This window comes from Bos javanicus, chromosome 5 (assembly GCF_032452875.1).
Source record: "Bos javanicus breed banteng chromosome 5, ARS-OSU_banteng_1.0, whole genome shotgun sequence".
NCBI lineage: Eukaryota > Metazoa > Chordata > Mammalia > Artiodactyla > Bovidae > Bos > Bos javanicus.
Genome location: NC_083872.1, coordinates 66,214,935 through 66,240,318, shown reverse-complemented (window position 1 = coordinate 66,240,318; position 25,384 = coordinate 66,214,935). Strand labels below are relative to the sequence as shown.

At 43.0% G+C, this 25,384-nt stretch overlaps 1 protein-coding gene across 3 annotated transcripts in view; it reads right to left on the bottom strand.

The window, feature by feature from the left end:
* Positions 1–25,384, bottom strand: part of DRAM1 (DNA damage regulated autophagy modulator 1) — a 62,252-nt gene that overhangs the window by 25,262 nt on the left and 11,606 nt on the right. The window contains exons 2-8 of one of the 3 annotated variants that reach the window (XR_009736503.1): positions 19,263–19,330; positions 16,621–16,763; positions 11,896–12,073; positions 7,730–7,788; positions 3,773–3,865; positions 2,968–3,175; positions 946–1,217 (exon numbers count right to left, since the gene is read on the bottom strand). Coding sequence is in view for 1 of the 3 variants with exons in the window: in XM_061417088.1 (XP_061273072.1) it covers positions 3,131–3,175; positions 3,773–3,865; positions 7,730–7,788; positions 11,896–12,073; positions 16,621–16,763; positions 19,263–19,330 (586 nt within the window). In the remaining 2 variants the exon portion in view is untranslated. Of the gene's footprint in view, positions 1–945; positions 1,218–1,255; positions 3,176–3,772; positions 3,866–7,729; positions 7,789–11,895; positions 12,074–16,620; positions 16,764–19,262; positions 19,331–25,384 lie in introns of those variants that run through there. The other 2 variants (XR_009736504.1, XM_061417088.1) reach the window with 2 other exon arrangements.

Genomic DNA, 25,384 nt, shown 5'->3' with positions numbered 1-25,384 from the left:
TGACTAACTTTTTTTTTTTACCTGAAAAGATTGATAGCTGGTAAAATTTGGTTTACTCTGAATCAAGTTGGGTTGGCTCTTCTGGCCTCTGGGGTCAGGAAGAACTGAATTCTGTAGTGGAATCTGCAGCTTTACATTAGTGCAAGACCCATTTCCCATCCCCTTCTTCTGAGAAACAACTTTCCAGCACCATCAGCCCAGTAGTTTGGGTGGTGCGGACCCCTATCAGTGCTCCAGAGGTGAACATGTGACACTGGTCTGACCAATCAGAGCATTGCACTTCCCCGGGTGACAGGGTGGGCGTGTGACCCAAGGGAGCCAATCGGAGAAAGTGAGTTTCAACTGGAGGGCTTTGGTTAGAAGTTTTAGGAAGTCCTCTCATTCCACTGGACAGTTTGTAGCTTGGGGCTCTAGAAGCCATCTCACGCCCACCAAGGGGAAAGCCTGCCTGAGAATGATGCCAGCAGAGAGAAGGAGAGAATAGATGGAGTCCTGGTGACTTTCTGATCCAGCCGTCCCTATAGACAGCTCCACCGCAGGACCTCGCATAACTTGAATCAATAGATGCCTCTCTTTCTTTCAACAACGTTGAGTTGGATTTCTGTGCAAACTTCTGATACTACTACTCAAAAATATCTACAAAGATGAGCCATCCTACCCACAGGCAAAACTACATGAATTAAGAAAACATAAGGTTTGAGACTTCCTCAGAGATCCAGTGTTTAAGATTCCACTTTCCAATACAGTGGGTAAGCATTCAATCCCAGATCAGGGAACTAAGATCCCACATGCCACGTGGTATGGCCAAAATTGTTTAAAATAATAATAATAATGAGATTTAAACTCTACCTCTATAGAATCCAAGTGGAGCTAGAATACTTTCCTGAATAAATATACTTCATAGTAGTACCAAGTCAACATATTATAATTTAACAGAGACATAGATTTAAAATAAAGAAATATTTCATTTTATTTTACTCTTTCAGCCATGAGGTCCAAGGATATGCAAGTTCATGGCAATCAGAAATAATACCAAAATATGGAGGAGACCAGCTTTCGAGATTTCATGGAATCAGCAGAACGTGACTGTCTGGAGTGAGTTTTGGCCTTCTCAGTTTGCCAAGCCAGGTGTACCATTTGCTCTAGCCCATGGAACAATTTCTGTGATAACTGTCCAGGATGAAGAGAGTCATCATAGCATGGAGACGCCCAAACAACTGAAACGTTTACAGCACACAAAGCAAAACAGTCAATATTAAAAGGTGACATAGGCTATTTATTACCTCATTAGTAAACCAGAGTAAATCTCATTATGCAGTACTACAGATATCCCCCAGCCATGTCTCCACTTGCTCACTCCCTCATTCATGCATTCAGTGAGTTTTTATTAAGCACCTACTGTGTACCAGGAGGCAGCCTGGTAAATGCTCAAGTAACAAAGATTAAGGCACAGACTTCTGCCCTCAAGGAGCTCCCAATCTAAATCACGCAGAGAGATACAGAAATGAAGGATGACAATAAATGTGTCAAGAAGGGCTGATAACAACAGTCTGTTCCAAGGGAGACCCAACTGTGGATTCATTCTACTGCAGGTTCCACAGCAAAGGTAAGTAGCTTCCCTCCTCTGCAGAACACAGACGTAACCAGCATTTCAGTTCCAAGTTACCACCAACCCAGAGGTGGGTCTCAGTCTCTCACCACTGAACCTGCAGGGGAGAGGGTCTGTCCTTGCGGAGGCGGCTGACCACTACTGAGCCTCCTTCCATGGCTGGCCAAGTGAGCTGCTCTGCCCTTGGCATGAGCCCTCAAGGTCTGGAACCTCTTGGCCAGATACGGGTTTCTGGTCTGGAGGGTCCCTGAAGGTGAGTTCCTTCTCTTCCACTTTTAAACCTTTGCATCTCAAGAGCCACTTCTTCCTCTGGAATGACTTGCTTTTCACTTGTCATTCGTGATGTGCTGTTACCGAGCAAAGGATCTGCTTCACATTTCTTAGACTGTGCAAACATCCAGCAGTGGGGATGAAGAAGAGGAGCAAAGTAACTCCTTCCTGCACCATGCTCCTCTCCCTCCCCTCTCAGACCTGCACTCCCCGTCAGCGCCCATGGGCTGGCGTGAAAGGAATGCGAGATGTGTGGTGCGGCTTCTGAGTCAGACAGTGTGTCGAGTTGTGCCAGTAACAATAAAGGGCAGCTTTGTAAGTGGAATGTGTAATGCTTTTTGCAGGTTGGTTTCTGCAGAGGTTTAGGATTGAGCAAGTCTCCTTCCCATAATCCCGCATTCCTCGGATGTTCCCTGAGACACACTCCCCTCCTCCCCTCATCACTCTGGAATCCAGTGAGTTCTTGTTAGTTGCTCACCTCCATTTCACTCTGTTGTTAGAAGGATTTGATTTCTAACTTGCCTGGCTGAAACCATCCCACCTGGAACACATCACTACAGACTGCCGTCAGTTAGCAGCAAGGGTAAAAGCTGGGTCTCTGTGAGCAGAGAGGCCCACGGGTCGGGGGACGGAATTTCAAAACTGAGGTCTTCCATGGTCACTGAGTTAATGCGCATAGTGGTCTTAAGGCCTTTTGATATAAGCTTTTTGCTTGGTTCATCTAAAAATCAGTCTCTTAGTTAGTGTTAGTTTATTAACTAAATCTTAATGATCATTTTAAACTGAATTTTAGAAATGCTCTTATGATATAAAATTATACAGTGCATTCTCTAAAAATAAAATCTTAAAAAGAACATCCCCTGATTTTACTTTTGAATGAATTTCTCAGTTAGTGTACTCCACAAATCACTCACACAGAGAGAAATTAACAAAAACAGAATTTGTATAAAAATAAGAGGTCTCCATTTGCTGGAATACCTTATTTTGTCTGTCAGGAATTTGTTAATACAAAAACAGTGTCTACTTGGAAAGTTATAAAAACATTGCTACAATGTCATAAACGCTCTACATTCTCTAGGAAAACATACCTTTGGAAATAGTACAACTATTGGGAATTCTTAAAGAAATTCAAGTCCTGGATGTGCTGCAGATGAATTCCACACAGGGCAGCATTAAAACCCTGTCTGTCCTCTGTACCACTTCCAGGAATTGTCTGCCACTTCCACTGAGTGAGATAGAGTTCTTCTTTCTTCAAACATCACCATTGATTTCTGTGGATATTCTTAAGGTGACACTCTATTAAAAAAAAAAAAAAAAAGTTTAAAAGAAAGTAAACACCACCAGTGCCAGCTCTGAAACTCCTAAGAGCTTTGCACCCCCTCAGAGATGATCTCACTATGGTTTGTAGGGAGCTTGAGTTGGGTCCTCAAGAATTTTCTTGGCTTTCTGTAACCTTTTAGTTAATAATTCACTTGTTTCAAGATGCAAGACTTTCCCTGTTGCCAAATCTGACAAGGTCCCACCTTCTCTCCGCCTTCAGAACATTTTTCAACAACACACTTTTATTTTTAAGAAAAGACATATTTCCTGTTATTTGGAACTTGTAAGTGAGACCTCCTCACAAAGTAAATAACCAGGATCTATGACCATAAGCATCAAATGGCAGGGGACAGATGAATGTTTCCTTGTTTGGGAGAACTATTCAAGATAGCTTTCCTTTGGGAATACACTAAGTTGCACAATACTTGCAAATTTTTTTTTTGTTTTTCAAACACATAAGGGTAAAAAAGAAAGCTAATGCTCTTATGTTTCTTTAATGAGAGAAATGTTCTATGGCTTCCTACTAACCCTCATCATCAGTAACTTATAACATATGAATGGATAAATACCAACCTGGAAATCGTGGATGAATGTTAAAAAGTAGAAAATAAAACCAAAGGCCACTGTCCATTCACAGATCGCACTCACTACGTGATATACATAATCCTAAGAGCAAAAACAATAAGAAAAACAGAACTGAGCCTACATGCATTCACTTTAGTGGACATATTGAAATAACAATGAGCAGGGCGGGACAGAGGAAAAAGCTGTCCAGTGAGCATAAATCAACCCCCGGAGGAAACATGGTGAGCAAGGCCACATGGATGTGCATCGGGGCAGCTGCCCAACGAGAATGCGAATACAATAACCCCAAAGTTCTCTCCGGTTCTCACACACTCTGGCTTTACAATTTGTCTGTGGAATTTCAACAGGCAGAAGAAGGACTACAAAATGTCTGAGAGTGGAAAGCAAATGTGGACTCAGTAGAAGAAAGAACTTACCATACAAAGCATGGCTGGTTTTCCCACCGCTGGGAACCCCAAAGTTGAAAGGCAGGCTTGAAAAACACCTATCAATGGCACCCCACTCCAGTACTCTCGCCTGGAAAATCCCATGGACAGAGGAGCCTGGTAGGCTGCAGTCCATGGGGTCACTAAGAGTCAGACATGATTGAGCGACTTCACTTTCACTTTTCACTTTCATGCATTGGAGAAGGAAATGGCAACCCACTCCAGTGTTCTTGCCTGGAGAATCCCAGGGACGGGGGAGCCTGGTGGGCTGCCATCTATGGGTCGCACAGAGTCGGACATGACTGAAGGGACTTAGCGGCAGTAGCAGCAGCAGAGTCTGTGTACTAAGATCTGAAGTGTGCATCTAAAGGAGACTGGCTTCTGTGTTTCTCTGTTGCTATAGAAAACGTCAGTTCAGACAACAGGTCTGCTTGTTATAAGGTTAGCACAGCTACAAAGTAAAGGCTAATACTGAGACTTCTCTTCTTGGGGACAGGAATGAGAGGGTGCAAGGCATGAAACAGAAGGGCTTCAATGGGGGTTCCAAAGTTGGCTACCTCTGCAGGCCAGGAAAAAGAAATGAAACTGATGGTTGCAAAAAGACAGGAACAATGGGGAGCCCATGCCTCATCCATTCTGTTCCATTCTTGTCAAATGGGAATATACGACCCCAATGTTACTTTGAGATTAAAAAAAAAAAAAACAAAAACCCATGGAGTGTGTGTGCGTGTGTCAGAGACAAAGATATCTTCCCTGATTTTTTAAATGCTGGAAACCACTTTAAAAGCATTTTTAGGGACCTCCCTGGTGGTTCTGTGGTTAAGACCCCAATGCAGGGGATGTTAAGATCCCACATGTCTCAGGGCCAAAAAACTCAAAACATAAAAAAAAAAAATCCAGAAGTGATAGTGTAACAAATTCAATAAGACTCTATAAAAAATGGTTCACATCAAAAAATCTTTTAAAAAATGATAAACAAAAACAGTTTTAAATACTGTCTAGAGTCCAAGTCTGGAGAAGGCAACGGCACCCCACTCCAGTACTCTTGCCTAGAAAATCCCATGGACGGAGGAGCCTGGTGGGCTGCAGTCCATGGGGTCGCTAAGAGTCGGACATGACTGAGCGACTTCCCTTTCACTTTTCACTTTCATGCATTGGAGAAGGAAATGGCAACCCACTCCAGTGTTCTTGCCTGGAGAATCCCAGGGACGGGGAGCCTGGTGGGCTGCCAACTATGGGGTCGCACAGAGTCGGGCATGACTGAAGTGATTTAGCAGCAGCAGCAGCAGAGTCCAAGTCAAAAATGCTTGTCTACATTCTGATTTTAGCCCACATGCCAAATTAGCCTGTGGCCTGTCACCAGTTCCAGCCCTCTGATTTCAGATCATAACCTATATTTTCTTCCTGCTTCACTGTCTGCCCTGCTGTCAGTTACAAAGGTGAACAAACAAATGTGCGAGACTACAGGTGGGTTCTTTTCTTTGCTCCACCACAAAGATCTCATCGAGGTGCATCAAACTTGATACCACTGCTCCCCCTCCCCACGGAGGGTTGCATCCACCCGCCATTCTCACCCAGGCCACCCTGGGGAGCATATGACCAGCTATATTAGGGGGTCTAGAACCAGGGCCATGTCCTTTTCAAAGGACTACATTAACCCCATCTCATGTCATCCCTGGACAACGAAGATGGCTTATCCAAATAGAAGCAGAATTTGGGGGGAGGGGAAGATATCTGTAGCATGACGTTAATGACAGTACACTGAAGCAGGGGTCCGGACTCTTACACTACATTCTATTCCATGAATTGATGTAAAGGGTTTTCTTTGCATTTGTGGATATTGGGAACAGAAGGCAATATGAGTGGGATAGCAATTTTCGGAGTGAATAGAAAATCAGGTACTTTCCACATTTTTAAGATAGAAAATGAATGGAAAAAAAAGGGGTGGGGGGTAACTGTCAGGGGATTGATTAATCTTTCCCAGCAGACTTGTTTCATTTGATTTGTGGTGGAAGGACTCCCCCCAGTGGTTAAAAAGTAAAATACACCCGAGGCTGCTCTGCTGTGAGCTCTCTTCAGGAAGAACTTTTTCCTCCGAATTTCTGCCTGACTGGTCCTCACCACCTTCAGTCTCTCTCTTGCCTCCTGCCGGGTTCCATCACCTGCCAGAATCCTTTGTAATGGTGGAAAGTCCTTCCTTAGACCCTGCTGTTACCCCAACCAGGGGTCAAATCCGTGCCCAGCAGTGGAAGCACAGAGTCTTAACCAAAAGACCACCAGAGAAGTCCTTGAAACTGCTTTTCGAAAAGCATCAGTAACTCCACCTTTGCCTTGGGAAAAAACTCCTGCTCATCAGTAACTCCCATCTCTCTGTAGGTTAACAAAGGGCATGCTGCTGCTGCTGCTAAGTCGCTTCAGTCGTGTCCGACTCTGTGCGTCTCCACAGTCGGCAGCCCATCAGGCTTCCCCGTCCCTGGGATTCTCCAGGCAAGAACACTGGAGTGGGTTGCCATTTCCTTCTCCAGTGCATGAAAGTGAAAAGTGAAAGTGAAGTCGTGCAGTCGTGTCTGACTCTTTGTGACCCCATGGACTGCAGCCTACCAGGCTCCTCCGTCCATGGGATTTTCCAGGCAAGAGTACTGGAGTGGGGTGCCATTGCCTTCTCCCAACTAAGAGCATAAGCTGATCTCAGTTCAAAACATCTGATTCCTCATGTTCCCGTGTTGGGTCTGGAAATTACCTGTCACTCCACCCTATGCTCTGATGGCTCTTGATCCTGTCCCTGGTGTCTAACTGGACATTTCTCCTCGGTTTTTCACTGTAGCTTCAGATTCAACTATTCTAAAACCAAACCCATCCATTTCCCCCCATGGAATCATTAATTCCTGTTAGGAACTGAATCTGTTCATGAGAACATGTTCTTCAGCTTACCCAAGACAAAAGCTTGGAAGTCATTTCCCTTCATTTCCTTTCATACTCAAGCTATTAATTCCAATGTAGGTGAATCTCGATTTGAAATCTAATCTAGTGGAACTACCTTCTTCCTGCCATCCTGCCTCTGGGCTCTCTCCTCTTCAGTCCATCCCAGGGGCTGCTTCTGACTAATGATACTCATCCAATAATATTCTTTTAATTTACTTTCCTGTTCAAAAGCCTTCAGAGGCTTATTCTGATCACCTACATCAAGCATGAGCCTCTCTGCCCACCTCTTAAAGACTTGCACAAATTACTCCCCCACAAACTTACCCTGACCACATTTATTTCTCACACTATGCTGAGAAACTGTTCTCTGTTCCCATCCCATGCTAAGTAGATCCCCCGTATGCTTAGCTTGTCTGTTTCCTCTGACTGCCACACACCTTCATTCACATCATTTCCCTGCCCTTCAATCTCACTTCTTTTACTAAGCCTCAATGGTTGAAGGGATTAAGAGAGAATTAGAAATTCAAATTTTTTAAAATAATTTTGAAAACGCAGGAACCAGGTTTGACAGTCACATTTAAAACAACTTAAATTTTACCTTTTCTTTTGGATTCCACTCCAGCTTGGTTATAGAAATTAGTGAAGCACAGGCAATCACTAAAAAAGGGGAATTGGTTAAGGAAACTGAAGACTATGTCCTTTAGTGTTAAAGACTAGATTATTCTTCTAATAATATAACCATTGCACAGTGTTCAAATGTTAGTACCAACATATTTACAATCAAACCAGTTATATCAGTTTCTTATCATCTCAAACCTTAAGTCTGATTATGACAGAAGTTTAAATACAACATGGAAATAGTCCTTCCTTAGCAATACTTTGGCAGTTATGTATAGAAGATTTTTAATCTGTGGCTACATTTTGCTTGACCCTGTTGTTTAAATTTGGTCAAAATCACTGACACGGCAGTCTAATATGGGTAATTTTGGAGTACTTTTTCCCTAAAATACTATTTTACCTAAATTAAAATGTCAATTAAAATTCTTCTTCCTTAAAATATTATGTTCAAGGCAATAGCTTCAAGGAAAAATTAACATTTCAAAGTACCAAAGCATTACAAAGTACTCATGAGTACAAAGTACTCATATACAAAGGCTCATATACAAACACAAGCTACAGCAAGTTAAGGTATTATTGTTTAAAAGAAAAAAAAAAACAGACTTTTGCCACTGAATAACTGTGTATAAGTAGACCTTAATCCTTGGCCCACGCGTGCATGTGTGCTAAGTTGCTTCAGTCGTGTCTGACTCTGTGTGACCCTATAGACTGTAGCCTGCCAGGCTCCTCAGTTCATGGAATTCTCCAGGCAAGAATACTGGAGAGGGTTGCCGTAACGCCCCCTCCAGGGGCTCTTCCTGACCCAGGAATCGAACCTTGGTCTCCTTCATTGCAGGTGGATTTTTTACCACAAGCACCACCTGGGAAGCCCCCAGTCCTTGGCCCAAAGGGTTTACAAATCAAAGAGCTACGTCCTACACCTGACATCCTACATCTGACCTAGGGGATGAAAGACAAACCCTGAGAAGTCAGTCTAATAAAGCCAGGAACTGAGGCTACAGCGCAAGGCAGACAAAACTGTCAGCACAAAGATGGTTGCGACCGTTTTGATTGAACTTAAAAGACAAAAGAAAGCTGGAGAGTAATGGGGATGCTCTTTAATGAAAAGCTTTTGCAAAGAGTTAAGAATTCCAAGTGTTGCATCAGTTAATGCCAAGTTGAGCATCTCTGAATTTGGAGGCAGCATCCTCTCTCCCTGCCTTTCCCCACCTCTCATGTTTTGCCATTTTTAACACTTGTCAGTTTCTCAAAGTAAAAGTAGAGAGCATCGAAGGTCCCCTGATCATGTCATGACCATACTTTTGTTCCTAATAGCTTAATTCTCTTAATTCTTTCACTTAATTCTTTGCCTCACCTTTAGTCCCATCATGGAGAAGGAAATGGCAACCCACTCCAGTGTTCTTGCCTGGAGAATCCCAGGGACGGGGAGCCTGGTGGGCTGCCGTCTATGGGGTCGCATAGAGTCGGACACGACTGAAGCGACTTAGCAGCAGCAGCTAGTCCCATCAAGTACCATGCTGGGGAGAAGGTGGAGAGGTAGAGAAAACTCTGGCAAAACAGACCTGGTCTCAGTTCCCAGAAATATCACAGCCTTGATGGACCCAGGGAATGTGCCTCGTTAGAGAGAAAAGAATAGGGTGCAGTGATGACTCAGAGGGAAGATTAGATACCTGGTTGGTGAAGGCAGCACAGCCAAAAAAACAACAATAGTTGTTTGAGGTTTGAGAAGCTCCTAGAACAGCTTCCCAGGTGGCTCAAGTGGTAAAGAACCCCCCTGCTGACACAGGAGAAGAAGGTTTGATTCCTGGGTTGGGAAGCTACCCTGGAGGAGGAAATGGCTACTCACTCCAGTATTTTTGCCTGGGAAATCCTATGGACAGAGGAGCCTGGCAGGCTACAAGTCCATGGGATCGCAAGAGTCCAACAGGACTGAGCACACAAGCATGTGAGCTAGAACAGCATTATCCCACAGAAACTCAGGCGTATAACTTCAAATTTTCTACTACAGTAGCCACAGTGACAAAAACAAAAAAGGACTTAATGAAATTAATCTTAACATATCTTATTTAACCCAATATACCAAACATGTTCTCATTTCAACATGTAATACTGCAAAGAATTATTAATAAGATGGTTTGCATTTTTTTCTCATTAAGTCTTTGACATCTGGTGTTTTACACTTACAGCCCATCTCTGCACAGACTATCCCCGCTCAAGTGCTCCCCAGCCCCATGTGGCCAGTGGCTACTGTCCTGGCCGGACAGCTCAGTTCTAGAAAGACAAGGTGGAGAAGGTTATTTAGGTAAGAGAAGAGCACCAGCAAACACAGAGAATAATGAAGAGCCGAGAATAACGAAGAGCCACACACACGGGAGACAGTGTAACACTGAGGTTGGAAAAATAGGCAGCCTCAGATTACACGTCTCAAGAAAAGGAACCTGGCCTTTGCATCATTAGTGATTTTGTGAAGGCTTCTGAAAGCTGCAGGAGCTGGATGCAAGATGGACAATTTAGCGGGAAGGGCTTAGAAGCATGACCCCAAGTCTCGGTTTCTTCAGGAGTCAAATGAGGCTGTTTCATGGAACTCATACAGAGCATTTTAAAGATGCTTGAAAAGCTTTGTAAGGAAATATAAATCCATGATGCTAATGTTTAAGATCACAGACTTTTTCATATGGGTGCATTTGTTCAAGTTCCTTGGCTCAATCTGCTTCTGTTCAGGGATTCTACCCCTCAGCAGGGCTCCTAGGAACTTCTAGAAACGGGAACTATTAGTATGTGAAACTCTGGCCTGAAATGCTAATTCTATTAAAACTCTCATTTTAATACCTAGAGATCTGTCTCCAAAGTTGGAAGCAAGGAAAGCTTTCCTGCATAGAGAAATTTTGTTTTTAACTTTACAAATGGTTTTATAAATCCGACAACTAATACAGCCTACAAGTTTTGAGGAGATAGGTGTCCAGAGAAAGCATGAATGTCTTCGATCCATAAATAGGATAAGGAAACAGAGAAGGAACTATCTTAGGAACCAAAGTCATAATTTGTTAAACTTCTCAGTACTAGGAATTCGTTCCTCTGTGCTTAGAAATTTTTATAGTTAAATATTTCCTTCCCTAAATGACAAAAAACAAAATCCCAAACCATCCTTAGACTTCACGTTTTGTATAGCTTCAATTTTGAAAGAGAAATGCAAGGCTTAATACTTAGAAGCACATGAGGACACCATGCTTTTTTTACTCAAGCTTTAGAAGCACATGAGGACACCATGCTTTTTTTACTCAAGCTTGTCCACCACATACCACAACCCAACCCAAATAAACAAAACCAGTGCTAATAAAATAGTTGCTGCTTTCCAATAATCTGACAGCAATCGTCAATTTTTATTGACTCTTCAGTATTCGATATGACTGCAGATGATATTTGGAAAGATGGGAAATTTTCCACCCCTGAAAGACCAATTTTATTTTGTTAAATGCCTCTTGGGGGAAAGAAAAAAGGAAAAGAAAGAATGAGAAAGAAAAAAAATGGAAGGGTTGGTTTTCTTTCCTTCTAAATCAGAATATATTAGTATGATAAATTTATATTTTCCTTCCACACTGCTGACATAGAAAAAATAAAATTTCATTTTGAAAATGAAATCAGTGGTAAAAAGAAAAAGTAAATGTGTTTTAAATGACTTAGAAATAAATAGTATAGAGTTTTTTAAAACCTCTTAATGTGGACAAGTAAATCAAACCCTCTAATCACCTAGTTGTGGGAAGAAGGGACAGTCTGGCTTCTTGGGACTCCACTGGGCTAGTACTTTAAGTACAATATCAATATTTGATGTCTTTAGCCAACCACTACAAAGAAAAATACATATTTTCACACAGCTCATGAAACGGACCCTGTTGAAGGAAAGTAAACAGAGACTGAAGTGTTCTGACGGTTTTTTTTTCCATTTTCCTTTCACACCATTCTTTCCCCCAAAGATTCTTTTGATTTAACCAGACAAGGTTGAGCTATTTTCCTTGTGATTTGCCCAGTCGTTCCTCTGAAGCCTGTTGACGCCTGGCTGTCAGCCTTAGCTTTCTCCATTTTGGGGAATAGGAGTGAGGTGAAGGGGGTGTCGGGCTTGCAAGGACCTGACAAACGCTCAAAGGATACTGGGTATGACAGCTGCGCAGGACACAGCAGAGATGGCCATTCGCACGTGGCACGTGGAAAGGCTGTTCCACTGGGGACAGGATTTGTAAGAGATGACGGATTGCAGGAGCGTGTACACGACGCCGCAGACGAACGCCAGAAGGGCACCGCCGTCGTGAACCACGGGAACGGCCAGCTCCTAGAGAGAATGTCACACACGTGCTGTTACTCCACGCACATCCAGAGTGGAACACTCCCTGACTCTGGGCTTCTCAAGCCCAGGCATCACAAATGCACCCGCCCCGTCTTGGGAAAAGGCAGCGGCTTACAGAAAATGATCAAGGCCTTTCCAGCATTGAAGTAAATGCCAGAAACTTGGTTATTCCACAGCATATGTTTGACTTGCTGCGAGTTGAGCAAAACGGGCCTGGTTCAGTAACAGTATCTCAATAAAACTGGGTAGGGGGGTGTGAAAGCCCATATTAAACGAAAAAATATAAAAGAAATAAGAAAAACAAATTCTTTTCACCCCTTGAATCTTAGGCACAACTGAGCAAGGAAAGATAAACAAAAGACAAAGCATCTGCTTCGAAGGCACCGAGGTTATTTTAGGAGCATCTTCCGATGATAACGGTACTTTCCACTCTCCATTTTCTTTTCAGGCTGGTAAGCAAATCAGATCCAGAATTTACATACTTTGTTTTCCACTGCCACCCCACCCCTCTAACTAGCACTGTCAGGAAATTTGCTTCCTCAACCCTGGCCAATTCAACATATCCTTTTGGATCTTATTCTGTAAACTCCAAGAGACCCACATTAACCCTGATGAAGTCAGGTCCAAAGGCCCTCAATTTAGCAGGAGCTGAATTTCCAGTGTGCCTTTTTTCATGGTGGAATACATATTCTCTCATCCAAGCTGTCCTTCAGAAGGCAAAGGCAAATGACGCATATCAGACATGAATTTTGCATAGAGGTTAAGATGAAAACCTTTTTTTTTTTTTTTTTTTTTTGAAACTCTCTTGATATTGAGTTGACCAAAAAGTTCATAGTTTCTTCTGTAAGACTGTATGGAAAAACCCAGATTGGACAACCTAATAGTAACACTAGAGAAAACTAGACTATTGACAGGATTCAACCTCGGGAAATGACTTTTCCAAAAAGGAGACTTTGTGAGGGACACAAAAGCATTGACAGAGGTTGCTTGGTGAGAACACACCAAAATACAGCCATCTGTCACCTGCAGGAGAGAAAGCTGGCTGTGAGATCCTGACAAATGAGGTTTCCTCCCACTCAGGAAAAACCACCACTCAACTCTCTCACTTGCCCTCACATCTCTAAATCTTCTTGAGATAACTGCACATGTTGGTTTGCTCACAGCAGGCTGAAAATGAATTACAGGATATCAAACAAGGAAGTTGTAAAGATATATTTATGGGCCCAATGACAAAGTAAACACTTTGCTCTCAGGAAAAGTTAGAGATTCTATTTCTGGTCTTTATGAAGATATAATCACTTCACAGAAGCCTTAAAGGGAACCAAACGTGTAATTATCTCACCACCTAAGTCTTCTCCCTAAAGTCTGCCCTTTATGGTTTAAACACAGACACGTGCATCACTTGTGACGTTGCGTTGCTGTGAGAATGACCTGGCAGGATATCACACAGGACATACTGGCCCCACTGAACAATTCACTCCACCAGACAAATTGTAACTTTCCAGTTCATCGCCTTTCCATTAAAAAATTTCTTTTCCATTGTGCTTTCTGACACTAGAGCTGTGAACTGTATACATGCTTTTTTTCTCACAGACTTTGCCTCATTCTGGCCTTGACATTAACTCTTCCCTACAGGTTCTGGGTAGATTGCTTCGATTCAAAGGTGACTTCTGCCTCTCATGATTCATGAGATTTGGGGAGACTGTTAACCTCTCTGTGTCTCCATGTCTTCATTGATAAACTACTAACTGTCTTCTGAGGTCATTATTAGAATTATACAAGTAAAGCATGAAATGTTTTCATAAATGTCCATCACCTAGAAAACTTCACTAAATGCTGTTTGTTACGGAATGTAAAATGCACACAATCATAAAATAAAAGGAAATGTCACTGAGGGGCTCTACCACATGACAATGTGGCAACAAGTGGTGTTTATTTCCTCATGCGTGTGTGCGTGAGTGCTAAGTTGCTCAGTCATGTCCAACTCTTTGCAACCCTAAGGACTATAGTCTACCAGGCTTCTCTGTTCATGGGATTCTCCAGGCAAGAATTTTGCAGTGGGTTGCCACCTCCCTTCTCCAGGGGATCTTCCCAACCCAAGGATTGAACCCAGGTCTTTTACATTGCAGGCAGATTTTTACCCTCTGAGCCACTAAGGAAGCCTCAAGTTCTTGTGATCCTGTCCATGGGATACTCCAGGCAAGAATACTGGAGTGGGTTGCCATGCCTTCCTCCAGGGGATCTTCCTGACTCAGGGATCAAACCCATGTCGCTTACGTCTCCTGCATTGGCAGGCAAGTTCTTTACCATTGAGCCACCTGGGAAGCCCTATTTCCTCATACGAGACAACAAGAGTAGGAAAATTCAACAGAGCCAGAACCAAACCAAGTTTGCAGATGCCCCCCGGAAGCCTTATAGGTTTTGCTCCAGAGAGCTGCAGTTTTGGAGCTCACCTTTTGCCAGTGTTAACAGGGAAACACTGGTAGTTGTGGACTTGTAACACCCCCAAACAAAAACACGTTGGCTATCGACCTTGGAGGAACATCCCTGCCCTGGGCTGTCCTGAAGATTCTGTGTCATACAAGGGAGGGTGCCTCACCCCTCACAACCCAGCGCTGGGTTTCCCAGAGCACTTTATTATACTCTCCCCTCACAGACAACATGAATGTGAGCAAACTCCGGGAGACAGTGGAGGAAAGACCAGCCTGGAGGATCAGTCCACGGAGTCACAAAGAATTGGACACAACTTGGCAACTAAACAATGATGACGACAGATGGCTTCCTCCAGGTGCAGGGTAGAAAAGGTGATTCCCTGAGGCCCACGTGGTGCAGGTGAGGCAGCGGGCTCTCCGACAATGGTCTAATGCCTGCAGACACTAGAGAACAGGGGGACAGCAAACGGTGCAGGTGGAGGCCTGAGGTTATCAGCCTCCCAGGTCCATGCCGGGGGGAAGCGCCCTCCTGCTCTGGCTTTAGTGGACTTGATCAGCCGGCTAGCACTGAAGGCTGACACCTTCTTTTGAAAGTAAGCATCACACAAGATCAACTCACTTCTGTCGGGGAAACGGTTGAAGGAGTTCTCCGGGGCAGAACTAAAAGTCCTCTAGGAGTAACTTCCACGCTGAGGCCACAAAGGGACAAAGGTGATGGCAGAGCAAGCCCTCTGGGGTGCTGGCCTCTAGTGATGCACCAGTGACCATCACCAAGTGATGACCGCCAAGTTCAGATTGCCAGGTACTGTGCATTATCTCATTGCATCCCAGCAATAACCCTGTGAGGCGAGTACTCGTAGTTAGTTATATCTTTTTTAAATATAAAATATTGTCTCCATCGACAAAGAGGTCCCACACTTTCCCTGAAATAGACCTTGGAATCATAGGAATTCACAAGTTAGAATAAAATCAGTAGGCAGAATTTCCTGGCAGTTTAGTGGTGAGAACTCTGCGCTTCCACTACAGGGGGCACAGGGTCAATCCCTGGTGAGGGGACTCAGATCCCTCAAGCCACACAGCGTGGCCAAATAAACAGTGTTTTTCCAACTCTTGACACAGTAAGAACAGATCAAGCAGACTCTTCAGTAGTCGTCATATAAGTTAATATGCTCCAATAAGGACATATGTCAGCCCTGCAACTGATTAGCTGAGTAACCCTGAGCAGGTTCTTTCGCCTCCATGTACCTAGGTCCTCATCTGTGAAAGGAAGAGATCACACGTTTCTCTTTGAACACCAGAGGTTCAAACAGTAGCATCAGTAAATATACACATGCTCACATGCAGAAATATGTTCACACTGTTAATGAAACCATTACAATGACTGAAGAAGCTCTCCCAGCACATTAAACCACCTCAGGAAGAGCTCAGAGCCATCCAGAGCCCACAGCAGGGGCTGAAGCATGCTCCTTTTCACAGTCATACATACATGCATCCCATTTCTCCCAAGACTTGACTTTCAAATGATAAAGATTTGTTTCTGGGCTCTCCCGTGGGCTCAGTGGTAAAGAATCCACCTGCTGATACAGAAGACACAGGTTCGATCCCTGATTCAGGAAGATCCCACATGCCATGGAGCAACTAAGCCTGTATGCCACAACTACGGAGCCACAACTACAGAGGAGAGAAGCCACTGCAATGAACAGTAGCCCCGCTTGCCTCAACTAGAGAAAGGCCCGGGAAGCAACGAAGACAGCACAGCCTAAATAAATAAATCTAAAAAAAAAAACAAAAAACAGTTTGTTTCTAAAAAGCAAACTATCCCAATTTTCATATACTCATCAACTGTTTGAGAGATCTCTTGGCACAAGTGTGCCTCTGCTGTTCTTGCTTCTTCCCTCCAGATACATATCCCTGGAGAAGGGAATGCCGACCCACTCCAGTATTCTTGCCTGGAGAATACCATGGACAGAGGAACCTGGGGGGCTACAGTCCATGGGGTTACAAAGAGTTGGACACGACTGGGCGACTAACACTTCCACTTTTCTTTCCAGATACATAAACTCCATCACCCCCAATAACTGAAAAGACTTCAGGTCGTACCTGGAAATTGGCTACAATGCCCATTCCGATGCATCCCACCAATCCGAGAACCAAGGACACCAAGTTAAAAACAGGAGTGCTGAAATAGCTGGTTTGATTTTGCTTCTCTACTATTTTATACCTTGTGTACATTGTGGCTGCCCCTGAAAAAGAAACAGACTGTGATGAATTTTTAGTGATATTTTAGAAGGAAAAAGACATGAACAGTTTTGCATGGTTTTTACCAAGATTGTATTGGTTGTAATCAAGATTGTAATCAGTCTCCTGATTGCAACAGTCTTCCCACGCCCTCACCCCTGCCCTTGCTCACCTTATTTCTTTCTGCCATCAGACTCAGACTTGGACTCTCTCTCTCTCTCTTTCACACACACACACACACACACACACACACACCCGACTTCCCTCGTGGCCCAGTGATTAAGAATCCACCTGCTGATGCAGGGGATGAGGGTTTGATCCTTGGTCTGGGAAGATCCCATATGCCACGGGGCAACTAAGCCTGTGAGCCACAAGTTCTGAGCCCACACGCGGCAACTGCTGAAGCCCATGCGCCCTGGAGCCCGTGCTCCACAGTAAGAGAAGCCACCACATTGAGAACCCGAGCACTGCATCTGGAGTGTAGCTCCCCGATCTCGGGAACTAGAGAAATCCCGCATGAAGTAATGAAGTCCCCGTGTAGTCAAAAATAAACAAATTAAAATAAAAAATGTACCATAGCGATCCTGCCAATGTCAGTACAAATAGGTCTATATACCTCATCATGATGTACAGTGAATGCCATACTTATCTCATCTTTCTCCTAATGATAGATTTCTACATTATGTACTTTTCCCATTACAAGCAATGCTCAATGAACATCCTTGTATAGATGTCTTTGGCACACTTTCAGTGTTTCTGAAAGACGAATTCCTCGAAGTAGTATTCCTGGGTCAAAAAAAACTATGCTCAATTAAAATGCCAAGAAGTACCTCCCAATTGCTCCAAGACTGAGGCAATTTATACTCCCACAGAAGCGTCTGAAAGCAATTATTGCATGCCCTTGTCCGTTTAATTACTGCCAGTCTAACAAATGAAAAATGGCAACCTGTTGGTTTAATTTGCGTTTCTTTGATTGTCCATGAGACTGAGAAACCTTTAGTATGTTCACTAATCCTTTGCAGTTCTTCTGAAAATTGCATGCTTATCTTTTTTTTATTTTTCTCTTGAGTTCATTTTTTATTTGTAGTTGTTTTGATATACATTAAGTACATTAGTCTATTGTCTTCTATAAACATTACAAATTTTCTTCTGGTCTGTTGTTTGTCTTTAACTTTGTGTATCTTTCATCACTTAGAAGTTTTAATTTTTTATCTACCCAAATCTGTCAGTTCTTTCCTATTTAGCTTCTGGGTTTTGTGTAAGCTTAGATAAGCTTTTCCATCTTAAGGTTTTGAAAATATTTTCCTACAATTACATCCAAATCCTCTTATGGTTTTGTTCTTCATGTTTAGTTCTTTACTTGCCACTGGCTTTTGTGAATGGTGTGAGAGGGTACTATTCCTTTTAACTCAGCAAATTTTGCTTACAGAAAAACTCCACATGATATGCACAGATATATTTCAAATACATTCACTTTAGCAATGTAAATTACAAAATAAAAAATAGCCTAAAATATAACAAAAGGGGATTGAATTATAAATTATCATATGTCCATGAGATGGATATTATGCATGTGTCAGGATAAAGTAGATTTCTATGTATTCAATAGTGTATGACAGCCACATTTTTTACTGAATCTTTAAAAGCAGACTAAAAGCTAATCATTTATCAGAGAGCATTTTAAACAAAGATATTCATGTCAGATTCTGCCTTGCCTCGAAGCAAAAAGCCACACTGATGGGGAGATGTTGTTAATGGAGAAAGCAACCAGGAGGAGTGCAAGGGAGTAAGACATACCTGGGGAATCTCTACATTTTGCTCAATTTTTCCATGAATCTACAAGTGTTCTAAGAAGTAATGTCTGTTAGAAACACACTCACAGATTTCCAGAAGAGGTTATAGTTGCCAGGGAGAAGGAATGGGGAAGGAATAATTAGGGAATTTGGAATGGCCATGTACAGACTGCTACATTTAAAATGGGTAACCAACAAGGATCTACTGTATAGCACAGGGAACTCCACTCAGTGTTATGTGGCAGCCTGGATGGGAGGGGAGTTTGGGGGAGAATGGATACATGTATATGTATGGCTGAGCCCCTTTGTTGTTCACTTAAAACTATCACAACACTGTTTGTTAATCGGCAATACCCTAATACAAAATAAAATGTTTTTTAAAAAATAATGCCTGTTAAAAAGTAACAATAAAAAATGATACATAAACTATAACATTTTACTTCACCTGAGATTGGGAGTTTTTAATTTACTTATAATAATCATTGTGTACTTAATGACTCTGCCTTAAAGTGTCTGCCTACACTGCAGGAGACCTGGGTTCAAACCCTGGATCGGGAACATCTCCTGGAGAAGGAAATGGCAACCCACTCCAGTATTCTTGCCTGGAAAATCCCATGGACGGAGGAGCCTGGTAGGCTACAGTCCGTGGGGTCGCAAAGAGTCAGACACGACTGAGCGACTTCACTTCACTTCACTTCATTGTGTACTTACCAAGAAATGCAGAGAAGTTTATCATAAATCCAAAAATGCCACTCTCTGGAGGTGTTGTTCCTGTGTCACTGAGAAAGAGAAGGCATGTCCAAATTAGTAAAAAGGAATTCAGTTCAGCCCCCTGGGCAGGCACGTAATTGGCAGGCATTATATTGTGTTCCTTCCATGTGTTCGGCCACTTTGAATTCCAAAGATTTGATCTGATTTTGTTCCAAAGTATTTTCATGTGGGCTCTGAAAAATTAAAAAATCCACTTTTCTTCCCCAGTTTTATTGAGATACAATTTTAAAACAGCACTGTATACGTTTAAGGTGTACAGCATAATGATCTGACTTAGACACCATGAAATGATCACCACAGGAAGTTTTGTGAACATCTATCATCTCATAGAGATACAACTTTTTTTAAAAAGAAAATTTTTTCCTTATGATGAGAACTCTTAGGATCTACTTTCTTAACTTTCATATGTAACACAGTGAAAGTGAAAGTGAAAGTCGCTCAGTCATGTCCGACTCTTTGTGTCCCCATGGACTATACAGTCCATGGAATTCTCCAGGCCAGAATACTGGAGCGGGTAGCCTTTCCCTCCTCCAAGGGATCTTCCCAACCCAGGGATTGAACCCAGGTCTCCCACATTGCAGGCAGATTCTTTACCAGCTGAGCCACAAGGGAAGCCCAAGTAACATAAAACAGTGTTAATTATATTATCCATGTTGTACATTACATCTCTGGTACTCATTTATCTGAGAACCACTTTTTCTATGAGTCTGTTTCCTTTTCCTGGTCCCTTTTTCTATGAGTTTGTTTGTACATTTGTTTGTTTGGAAGTATAAGTGACAATGCTATGTGAGGAAATACTGAAAGTGAATGGTGGTGGTGGTTCCCAGATGATTCCACCTGAAAACTCAGATGCATGTGTTCATTTTTTGTGTGTGTATATGTGTGCATGTGTGTGTTCATACCTGGTGAGGTACTGACTGTTCCGGGGAGGAGAAAAAGGCCAAAAATCACGTTTGAAAAATCTACTATTTGAATATTAAATATACATAAACACATCATTTTAATTTTTAACATGACAATTTATGCATAAAAATTTACATTGCTGAAAAGACGATGGAAGGCTGAACAATAAATATTATTGAGGCTTATCAGTGCTTTATGGAAATAATAAGATATCAAGGGCATACTCGTGATGACAAATTATTTTAACAAAAAAATAGCTTCTAAGAGACATTTTTCAAATGTAGTCTATCAAGGAATTAAAGCTGGAAAGCAGCATTTGGCATGTGCTGGTTTCTATTCATTCACGCCAAGGTTTACATTTTTATGTTCTCAAGCTGCTCACATAAAGCAGCATTTCAAAGTGACAGCAAAAGCGTTCCCAACATAAAACAGCTCAGACCCGTGTTGAATGTTTCCACATTTTAAAACAGCTCTGAAATTTAAGTACTGAAAAATGGATCGAGTTGAAAAGATGCACTTCAAAGTGAAGTGCCCTATATGTGCAGGAAGCAGGAGCCTTTGAGCTTTGTGAACATTTAATAGTTGAAGAGTATGAAGAGGTTAATGTTCCCCCTTCCCACAAATGCCTCTGGTCCCAATTACTTCCATTTCAGTCACACTTGGACTTCCCTGGTGGTCCACTGGCTAAGACTCTGCGCTCCCGACGCAGGGGGCCTAGGTTCCAGCTCTGGTCAGGGAATTAGACCCTGCCTGCCACAATGGAGAGAAGACCCTGCATGCCATAACTAAAACCTGGCACAGCAAATATTAAAAAACAAACAAACAAACCTCAGTGTCCCTTGTAACTGTAAGAGTTAACATCACTATTTTCCTACTAATAATTCGTTTTCTCACTAAAGGGATGTTGACATGGAGAAGGCTGCCCGATGCGCAGGACGCCCTTCTGAGCACTACAAGGCTCTGAGTGGGTGAGGAGAGGACGGGAACCAGTGATGGGGAGAAGTGGAGACAGCACATGCGTGCCCTTGGGCAGCACTTTGCCAGAAGAGTAATTCACACCGGGGAAAGAAGCCTTCTTTTCTTGCCCTCAGAGTATAGAAAAGCAGCTACCCAGTGACTCATGCAAGAGTACTTGTTGTCACAGGTCTGAGAGGAATCTGCCACGTAAGGGAGTAGGCAGAAGGCGGGACAAAGGTGCTCCAACAGGAGATGAGAAGATGACCAGACTTGGGGACCATCCATCCAGGGAGAGCAAACCAGGACATATTTCAAGGGCCCAGGTGTGCAGTCCACATGACATCAAACATGCCATTCGAAAGCTCAGGATTTCAGAATGATATTTTATTCTTGCTTATCTGTACATTTTAAACCATACAGGCAGAATCTGGGAATTCCCTGGTGGTCCAGTGGTTAGGATTCCAAGCTTTCATTGCTTTGGGCCTATGTTTAATCCATAGTCAGGGAACTAAGATCCTGCAAGCCACCCGGGGCGGGAGGGCGGGGGGGACCAAAAAAAAAACAACAAAAAACGTGGCCACTTCTAAGAACTTTTAAGGATAGTGTGTATATGTGCTCAGTCGTGTCCAACTCTGCGACCCCATGGACTGTAGCCTGCCAGGCTCCTCTGTCCATGGAATTTTCCAGGCAAGAATACTGGAGTGGGTGGGTTGCCACTTCCTCCTCCAGGAGATCTTCCTGATCCAGGGATTGAGCCTAGTCTCCAGTGTCTCCTGCACTGGTAGGCAGATTCTTAATCACTGTATCACCTGCTGCTGCTGCTGCTGCTAAATCGCTTCAGTCATGTCCAACTCTGCGCGACCCCATAGACGGCAGCCCACCAGCCTCTGCTGTCCCTGAGATTCTCCAGGCAAGAACACTGGAGTGGGTTGCCATTTCCTTCTCCAATGCATGAAAGTGAAAAGTGAAAGTGAAGTCGCTCAGTCGTGTCTGACTCTTTGCGACCCCCTGGACTGCAGCTTACCAGGCTCCTCCGTCCATGGGATTTTCCAGGCAAGAATACTGGAGTGGGGTGCCATTGCCTTCTCCGACTTATCACCTGGGAAACCCTTTAAGGAAAGTTGTGGTTGCCTACTCTTGTTAGTACAAACAGAAGGCTCCCTCTTTCATCTCAGCCACTGACATGCCATCCTGACGATGAAGACCCAGAAACTTAGGGTCCATGTGAGTCATGGCCACAGTACATCATCAAACATCAGAAGGACCGGGAGGTCTGGGTAATAGGATGGCATTCATTACCACACAATCAGCCTTGACGAATATCACCCAGCTTACTTTGGGAAAGTTGGAATGAGACATCACCACCTAAGAGAGGAATCAGAGCTTCTGCCCAGATGTCAACCTTGATAAAGTGTGGACCAACTTGGGGTAAATACGGGTCAAAAACAAGACTGGAGCTGCTCTGAAAATTGATGTGGTATGATCCGGCTACTATCAAGCTCTGAGGAAGACAGCTCCCAAAGCATCCTGTCCTTGAAAGCAGATAGGGTGGGGGCCCTGGAGGAAGTGAACCAGATGTAGCTATTTGACACAAGAGAAACCACTTTAGGCCTAAGCCGCTTTGTGATCAAGCCTGGACACAATGCTTGCCCGTGAACATGTCTCAGCAATAAGGATCTTAACAAAAGAACAAAAGAACAAACAACTGTTATCAGGGAAGAGGAATAAAAATAGCAAAGGTAATAAATAGTTGTAAAGACTCAAAGTTCTGCTTCAATGGTAAAGTTAGCCTGAAGCACTTTCTGGAACTGTTTTGTGGAATTTGGTTTCCCTGGGGCTCAGACAGAATGTGGTCCACTGGAGAAGGGAATGGCAAACCACTTCAGTATTCGTGCCTTGAGAACCCCATGAACAGTATGAAAAGGCAAAATGATAGGATACTGAAAGAGGAACTCCCCAGGTCGGTAGGTGCCCAATATGCTACTGGAGATCAGTGGAGAAATAACTCCAGAAAGAATGAAGGGTTGGAGCCAAAGCAAAAACAATACCCAGTTGTGGATGTGACTGGGGATAGAAGCAAGGTCCGATGCTGTAAAGAGCAATATTGCATAGGAACCTGGAATGTCAGGTCCATGAATCAAGGCAAATTGGAAGTGGTCAAACAAGAGATGGCAAGAGTGAACATCGGCATTCTAAGAATCAGCGAACTAAAATGGACTGGAATGGGTGAATTTAACTCAGATGACCATTATATCTACTACCGCAGGCAGGAATCCCTTAGAAGAAATGGAATAGCCATCATGGTCAACAAAAGAGTCCAAAATGCAGTACTTGGATGCAATCTCAAAAACAACAGAATGATTTCTGTTTGTTGCCAAGGCAAACCATTCAATATCACAGTAATCCAAGTCTATGCCCCAACCAGTAATGTTGAAGAAGCTGAAGTTGAATGGTTCTATGAAGACCTACAAGACCTTTTAGAACTAACACCCAAAAAAGATGTTCTTTTCATTATAGGGGACTGGAATGCACAAGTAGGAAGTCAAGAAACACCTGGAGTAACAGGCAAATTTGGCCTTGGAATACGGAATGAAGCAGGGCAAAGACTAATAGAGTTTTGCCAAGAGAACTACTGGTCATAGCAAACACCTTCTTCCAACAACACAAGAGAAGACTCTACACATGGACATCACCAGATGGTCAACACCGAAATCAGATTGATTATATTCTTTGCAGCCAAAGATGGAGAAGCTCTATACAGTCAACAAAAACAAGACCGGGAGCTGACTGTGGCTCAGATCATGAACTCCTTATTGCCAAATTCAGACTTAAATTGAAGAAAGTAGGGAAAACCACTAGACCATTCAGGTATGACCTAAATCAAATCCCTTATGATTATACAGTGGAAGTGAGAAATAGATTTAAGGGACAAGATCTGATAGATAGAGTGCCTGATGAACTACGGACGGAGGTTCGTGACATTGTACAGGAGACAAGGATCAAGACCACGCCCATGGAAAAGAAATGCAAAAAAGCAAAATGGCTGTCTGGGAAGGCCTTACAAATGGCTGTGAAAAGAAGAGAAGCGAAAAGCAAAGGAGAAAAGGAAAGATATAAGCATCTGAATGCAGAGTTCCAAAGAATAGCAAGAAGAGATAAGAAAGTGTTCCTCAGCGATCAGTGCAAAGAAATAGAGGAAAACAACAGAATGGGAAAGACTAGAGATCTCTTCAAGAAAATTAGAGATACCAAGGGAACATTTCATGCAAAGATGGGCTCGATAAAGGACAGAAATGGTATGGACCTAACAGAAACAGAAGATATTAAGAAGAGGTGGCAAGAATACACAGAAGAACTGTACAAAAAAGATCTTCATGACCCAGATAATCATGATGGTGTGATCACTCACCTAGAGCCAGACATCCTGGAATGTGAAGTCAAGTGGGCCTTAGAGAGCATCACTACGAACAAAGCTAGAGGAGGTGATGGAATTCCAGGTGAGCTATTCCAAATCCTGAAAGATGATGCTGTGAAAGTGCTGCACTCAATATGCCAGCAAATTTGGAAAACTCAGCAGTGGCCACAGGACTGGAAAAGGTCAGTTTTCACTCCAATCCCAAAGAAAGGCAATGCCAAAGAATGCTCAAACTACCACACAATTGCACTCATCTCACAGGCTAGTAAAGTAATGCTCAAAATTCTCCAAGCCAGGCTTCAGCAATACGTGAACCGTGAACTTCCTGATGTTCAAGCTGGTTTTAGAAAAGGCAGAGGAACCAGAGATCAAATTGCCAACATCCGCTGGATAATCGACAAAGCAAGAGAGTTCCAGAAAAACATCTATTTCTGCTTTCTTGACTATGCCAAAGCCTTTGGCTGTGTGGATCACAATAAACTGTAGAAAATTCTGAAAGAGATGAGAATACCAGACCACCTGACCAGCCTCTTGAGAAACCTATATGCAGGTCAGGATGCAACAGTTAGAACTGGACATGGAACAACAGACTGGGTCCAAATAAGAAAAGGAGTATGTCGAGGCTGTATATTATCACCCTGCTTATTTAACTTATATGCAGAGTACATCATGAGAAACTCTGGGCTGGAAGAAGCACAAGCTGGAATCAAGATTGCCAGGAGAAATATCAATAACCTCAGATATGCAGATGACACCACCCTTATGGCAGAAAGTGAAGAGGAACTAA